At 38.4% G+C, this 7,090-nt stretch overlaps 1 protein-coding gene across 1 annotated transcript; it reads right to left on the reverse strand.

Moving 5' to 3' along the window:
• Positions 1-1,059: 1,059 nt before the first annotated feature.
• LOC120656987 (fimbrin-5-like) lies at positions 1,060-6,000 on the reverse strand. The gene is made up of 14 exons (XM_039935231.1): positions 5,914-6,000; positions 5,646-5,819; positions 5,300-5,547; positions 5,012-5,183; positions 4,681-4,719; positions 4,483-4,557; positions 4,252-4,368; positions 3,862-4,073; positions 2,987-3,136; positions 2,709-2,908; positions 2,198-2,355; positions 2,013-2,109; positions 1,814-1,905; positions 1,060-1,620 (listed from the first exon to the last, which is right to left on the reverse strand). The coding sequence occupies exons 1-14, from the start codon at positions 5,998-6,000 to the stop codon at positions 1,435-1,437; spliced, it is 2,007 nt and encodes a 668-aa protein (XP_039791165.1). The 3' UTR covers positions 1,060-1,434.
• Between the last annotated feature and the right edge of the window lie 1,090 nt (positions 6,001-7,090).

The raw sequence follows: 7,090 nt of genomic DNA on the forward strand, positions 1-7,090 counted from the left end.
GTGTACCTGGAGCTAAATGCACAAAATAGGGTTTAAGAATCATTTGTAGAAGTGCCTATCGGAAGGAAGAACAAATTGTTTTGGGTGGATCTGCGTAGCTACAGTAGCAGGCCATACCAGATTGATGGAAGAGGATCTGCGACCTAGATACTGAGGATCCCCTTGTGCAAAGGATGGAGATGCGCCGGGTGGAGCTCGATGGGAGGAAGAGCGAAGTGTAGGGCCGGCAGGTCGGTCGGACGGAAACTAGGAGCATGAAGAGCACGAAGAAGCTGGAAGGAGGAAGAGGGAGGCAGGAAGAAAGTGGAAGGAGGAAGAGAGAGACAGAGGTAGTCAGAGCCAAAAGGTAAGGTCAAGGCTCACGGGCGACGGTGGAGGCCGGGAAAGTTCCAGTGAATGCAAGAGTGACACATATCGCGCCGTCAGTTGCAGCGAATGAGCTGTGCCGCGCGCCATTGGATGGAAATCGTACGGTGTATATGTTTTTTTTGCTATCGTGGCCTACCTGGCTGGCCGTAGAGAGGTGCGCGAATGACATATAGAAATGGGCTACTTTCTAGTAAGTTTTTTAGGACATATATCCAAGGGCCACACACAAAATAATACAAACAATGTTACCCAGTGCAACGCACAAGTTGCGTTTGGGTTGTGTCTCTCTGAGTGCCCATGCGACCATGCTGTTTAATTTGCAGAGACGTGTCCTTTTCCTGCAGCAATACACTGAGTCGCTGACACAGAGAGACATCTTATCTTGATGAGGTGAGCCGATCTAGCAAGTTTGTCAGCTCCAGCAATTTGGCCACGTGTATCCACCGATCCATCCAAAGCAGTTCGCTCCAGGTTAAATGCTGGCAAGGTCAACTCATTTTTTTTTTGAGAAAAGGTGGACTCAATTTGGAGCTGCCATTAATTCGGCAGGCCGGCAGGACCGCAGGACAAGCCGGAGCCGGGCCATTCCAACCAAACCGCGCAACGCAATGAGAATGACACCAGCCCGGCCCAGAAGAAGACTCCGCCTCACGAGTCTCAATTCCATGGCCCGCTGAGATGAAATTACCTTTCACGCAAGATGATTTTTCATGTTGTTCTAGTCTTGCAAAATATGTTGGTATTATTCTCACATTTTCTTATACATTTGGCGTACAACATTAGACTGTGCCATCGGCGCACAATCTTAATTACCTGCTAACAAAAATTGAGTTGCTGCAATCTGGCATGCAAAGAATGAAATCAAACTATATTTACTCAAAACTTTCTCCTTTGCAGCTGCTGTTTTGATTGTCTTGCCCCCTTTCACTTTGGACAGCCTTGACTAACTAGGGTTTTCCAAAGCTGTCATCAGGAATGATATATGTGCCGGTGATTTCCCGAGCAAACTTAGTCAATTGTGGTGGTTGGTTGTAATGTTTCTAATCAAGTGGTCAGATTGGAGACTCAATCTTCGATGCCTCCTTCGAAATCCTCCTCTTCCTCTTCTTCTTCTTCCTCCTCCTCCTCCTCCCCTTCCCCTTCCTCCTCTGGAAGAGCATCTTGTGGTCCAGGGCTTTGGTAAGGACCATGCTTCTGCAGGCTCCAGTACATGATGCTTGCAGTGAGGGTGAGGGTCATCTTCGGGTTCACCTGCCACAACAAACAAGAAGAGGAGACATTAATGCAAGTTGCACAGTATGCCTAGTGTCAATCTATAGAATCCGCTCAAGAAGGTGAATTGGATATCATTTCTAGCACATCTTTTCTGCAAATAAAATAACTCGTAATTTTATGAACATGTGAGTTCATGTACAAGGAAACCAAACTGGCATTCCCGTCTTACCTCCATTATGTCTTCTGGCAACAAGAAGACAGTGCACCCTATCTTTCTAGCAACACTGATGATATATGTTGCATTCATCTTCTTCTCCTCATCTGTAACCATAAAAGCAAATGTCACAATACTCTTCATGCTAAACAAAAGCTTATATGGTATTTAAAATCGATATGGGATGGGTGTGCATAGGAGTAGAGGTATGCACCATCCTCCCCCTTCTTCACCAAGCTCCAGTCAACAACCCTGCTCTGCACAGCACTTAAGAGCTCAAGGAAGAATATCCCATCAGCTATGCTCTTGTCCTAGAGAATCAAGATAAGTGCTTAAGGCTAAGCGCATAATACAATAGCTTAATTTAGATAAATGGCTAAGAAATCTTGTTTGATGAACCTTGAAGCTTTCAATGTGGGAAGTTTTGCCTAATTCCTTGACCTTATTGTTAGCCCATATGAGGATGTTAGCATCTGTGATCTCTTTCTCTTTAGAGTGGGATCTCAGGTTCTTTAGCAATTGTAGGATACTGGTCCTCATGAGCTGCCACAGAAAAGCTATGAACAAGAAAAAATTTCAAAGAAATATTAGTCCAAGAAAAGAACCATTTAGGATCTTGAAGAATTTTTCTTCTTGAATGAAGTAATAGCTAAAAATAATTAATATTCTTACAAAAGCAAGCCATCTCATGTATGTTTATGTCTTCTCTTCCTTTCTTTCTATTTTTCTTTTTTATTCACAGGTATATGTTACTACAGTACACAGTAAACTTTGGAAGAGTAATTAAGACAAGTCTATCCAGGATAGGTAACAGATGAGCAAAAGTTAAAAAGAAAATGGTATGGAGAGCAAAATCAACAACTTGAGTAAGATATCAAAAAAATGTGTATTTATTTGTGCATATATTTACCTAGAATTAGTTTCTTATTTCCTTGCACAATGTCATTTCCTGCTACATTTACCAGAGAAAAATTTAACTCCTTCCCAATTTTGATAACCTGATTGCAGTTCTCCACCTTTCTAAATGGCATAATAATTGGCGGTTTAGATGCATGCTTCCAGTTAACTGACCCAGGAGAAATTTTGTCAAGGACCTCTAGCAGGACCCATCTGCAAATGAACTTTGTAAGATAGAAAAACATATACAAAAAATTTTGAATTATTCTTAAAGTTAAATGAAGGGCTTACCCAGTCCTAACATCTTCAAACAAATTGTTAACATAAGTTGCAATTCCAAGGCTATTAATCCATAGGCGAAACGCTCTTTCTTCCCTGGATGCCTCGACATCATCAGGAGTATCTTCAACGGGAGCAACCGTATTGGTTGATAGACCATTTCTGCAAAAAGTTTGCAATCATTCCAGACAATATGCACTAGTAAAGGGGCTTGCCAATCATAGTTTATTCAGACATTTTTATGAGTCATGCTCTTTTTTTTAGAAAGAACGATTCAACATTAAATGCATGGCAAGGGTGGTTTCTCAGTCCATGCAGATCCATACTAGTGTATGAAAAATTGAATAGAAAACTTAAACCATAGAGAAAATATGTATTTTAATTTACTTTCCTATATTTGCACTTTGACATGATAATCAAGTTTAATGACAGTCATCCATTCATAGTCCTACAAAACTTTTCTAAAAATAAAAGTAAGAATAAAATTTTGGGTGCTTGGAAATATTGTACAGCTGACAATCCTCCCATATGTGACTGATAAATACCCATTCATGGTTGCACCAATATATTTTTTAACAAATATTTTCCATTTAATTTTAGTATCACCAAAATATTGAGAAAGTGCAGATGTTATAGATAGGAACAGGAATAGCTAGGTAGATAATGCATCCAAAAGCAAGTATACTATCTTATTTTGAAAAACCAATGGGTTTTTAATGCAACTTGCTTTTTGAATGGTTAAACTTTGGCAATATCAAATTATTATAATCATTCATGGTGAAAATATAGGTAGAGGAATAACAAGTCTATGCTACAATTAAATTATTGACCATTATCGCCAACCTAAAGAATGTTATAGATAGAAGAGGACGCTTCGCTTTGGTTACCTGTTCTGGAATATTTGAGCCACAAATGCCAAGTTAAGATTTGCTGAACCTTCAACAATATCTTTCGATGTCACATATCTTGTACAATCGAGCTTTTCTGCAGTTTCAAGTACTTTCTTTGCCCTTTCCTTGGGATCTGAAGTTTCTATCATGGTTTTTGAGCTATGCTCTGGTGCAAGGGTACTGAGAAGGTAAGCGTATGCTTCACCATCCTGCATATAGAGTACCCATAAAATATAGACCAACAAAATTACCCACAATCACCATTTATTGTTAGGGCATTAAAAACATAGGGTTAATATGTAAATAGGGTATATGATTTCTATTGTTCAAGACTAAGTCATATGAATGTGTATGACAATGCATAATGTTCAGATGTACTATACATACCTTCACATCGGTAGAGAAATTTGTCACAGTCTTTTTATACCCTGCTTTTTTTAGATGGAAATTCATCCATTTCAGCAACATCTTATCTGGCGCTAAGGTGACTAGCTCCTCTGCCTCCTACATAGTATTGAGGAAACACCAATTAGATATATTTTGAGGGTAAACATGATTCAACTCTTTCACATGCAAATAATTAGGTCTGGATATGCATGCATAAAAATTTATACAAACCTTGCCACTATCACCAGCCACAATCTCTGCCAACTGAGGTGTTTTCTTAAGATTCAGATCAGCCAGTAGTTGTATCTAATATAAGGACAAAATACATTGTGAGCCATTGTATTTACTAGCAATTACCAAAAGTACATCACTGAAGACTTTCTTAGTAATTATTAATTGATACATTAGTGTTTGTTATTGCATACGCACCTTTATGATTTGGGATAACAAACCAAGAACAAGATGAGGCTGCCAAGAAGCATAAGATATTTTAGTTCACCAAATGATGCATATTGATTGAGTAATTACAAATTGACTACCAAAGTGATAATGTTTACCCTAAATCAAGATTTTATTAATATAAAACTTTTTCTAATATTATCAACAAAGGCTGCTCCTCGAACTTTTACTTCGAAAATTTTGCAGTGATCGGCAATATACATGAAGACATACATAGCTTGTATCCTTATCATTTACAAGTTAGATAGGAAAATAAATAGGGAACAAAATTATAATTAGCGCACATCAGTAAAAAACGTACTCTAGCTTCAATCAAATCTTGTGTTCCAATATTAACGACGGTGCAACCGATGGCCTTAGCAGAATTGAGACAAAGAGTATGGTTTTCGTTTCTCTCCCATGGATTAGGTTCCTTCTTTGTATTGATTGCTCTCTCGTCGATTGTGCCCGGAACAGCAACATTGATCAACTTACTGATTCATTACAAGACACGGGACAAACATCTTAGTGGGTTGTTAACAAAAGTTAAAAAGAAGAAATGAAACAGTCAGAAAACATAATGGAATAGCCATGCCAAGGACACACTCACCAAAGTAGCACACCATCCCGAACAAGGTTAAATAACTCATTTGATGCGGGATCCAATGGCAAGAAATTTTTTAGAAAAGAATCATCTCCCAGAAAATTGTTGATATGATTGACATAAGAAGTTTTTTCAGACTCATTAATGACATGCAAGAGGGTAGTAGTGGAAGATTTCAAAAATGACACAGAACCCTTCAATTTCTTTTTGCCTCCATTTTTGCTGGTCCCCTTTGCTTGCAGATTTAAGTATTCCTAACAAAATTTCAAAATATACTTGTAAAAAACTCATTTGCAAGATGAATGGAAACTTAGAATTACCTATTGGTATTCCAAAATGATCCTCACTGTACCTTAAGGAATGGCTCAAATTCTATAGGTTGGCTCATATCACGATAGGTCTCATTTAAAAAATTGTTGATCTCTTCTTCAGACAAAATCTCATGTATGCCTCGGAGTTTCTCCATCACTGGGGGCAAATCTTTTATTGTTACATGATCTGCATCCGGTTTCTTTGCAGCAATAAACTATTATGACAACATATAAGAGGTATCAATATGATTACAAACACTTGCTTACCATCAGAATTTAGACGTGAATTAAAATTGATCGGTTGCTTACTTTTGTTTTGAGGGTTCGGAGCTGAACTTGGGTGAATTGGCTTTGCAACCCCGGATCGGAGACAAGAACACCAACGAAGGTAGACATTGTGTTCGAAAATCAATTGTCTTTCTCGTGATGAATTCCTTTTTGCATTAATACCTCAAATCCTTAAGGCCAATGACAAACAATTCCAAGGACAAGTTGCCATCAACCTTCCATTACAATGCTCTGAATACATCCAAACAGACAAAGAAAGATCAAAACGATGAGTAGATAAGAATTGAAATTCCAACACCCTAAACGGCAATAGAATAATGAATCATCACTAACCTTCCCGAGAGAACGATAAGAATCGTGAGTTTTTTCCTTCCCCTCTTCTTCCGCGTCTTCCTAGTCTGAACGCTCAAATCACTCGCTCCTCCACACACAAGATTGCTTCCAAGCAAGCACCAAGAATCGCGGAGGAGCATACGGGTGGTTGGATTGCTAGCAACCATGCGAAGAAAAGGAGCTAAAATTTCTCCCTTGTTTTGCCCGCAACGAACGCCTCACCTCCCCTAAAATAGAAGCTGAGTCACCACCGCATTTCTCTAACATTTGTCATGATGGGCGATGGGTGACAATTTTTTGAATCTTGACCTCAAGAAGGAAAAGGTAGCCTGTGACCACCAGCCAATCACATCTTGCCACATAACCATTAGTTTGAATGAGAGACAAGCATGTGCATGCTTGCAAATATGATAAAATTGATGACCCCATCCTGGATGCAATTAGGTTCAAAACTAAATGTTTGATAAATTGCAAATTGATCATAAAAATTAAATTTCAGTTGCATCACTGTATTTTTTTACGACAAGATCTTCTAAAAATCACACCTGACTACATTTGAATAATGATTTTTGCAAATATATTAAATAAAATTAGATCATATTTTAATACTGGAAACAAATGCTCAAACAACAAGAACATGCTGTTGTTTGATGGCACAAAAAAAGATTAAACGGGATGCGTAGAAGATTTAACATCGATAATAAATTAATCTACAAACGAAACAAATAATATGCCAACAATTTTTTCTACACGTAGCATAAATGCGTTTGCATCGTGAGTAAATTATTTTTACGAATGAACAATTTAGTTATTTTGTTCAATCAATGATGCTTGTTTGCTGTCGTGGATGCGTTGCTGGTGAACA

Source organism: Panicum virgatum, chromosome 1K (genome assembly GCF_016808335.1).
Source record: "Panicum virgatum strain AP13 chromosome 1K, P.virgatum_v5, whole genome shotgun sequence".
Classification (NCBI taxonomy): domain Eukaryota; kingdom Viridiplantae; phylum Streptophyta; class Magnoliopsida; order Poales; family Poaceae; genus Panicum; species Panicum virgatum.

Excerpts from the sequence above, each read along its gene's own strand:
- LOC120656987 (XM_039935231.1), bottom strand. The coding sequence starts at position 6,000 with ATGTCTACCTTCGTTGGTGTTCTTGTCTCCGATCCGGGGTTGCAAAGC. Across the intron at positions 4,720-5,011 it reads AAGATTTGATTGAAGCTAGA|CCTCATCTTGTTCTTGGTTT; the intron begins GTACGTTTTTTA and ends GCTTCTTGGCAG. Across the intron at positions 2,356-2,708 it reads AAATAAGAAACTAATTCTAG|CTTTTCTGTGGCAGCTCATG; the intron begins GTAAATATATGC and ends TCTTGTTCATAG.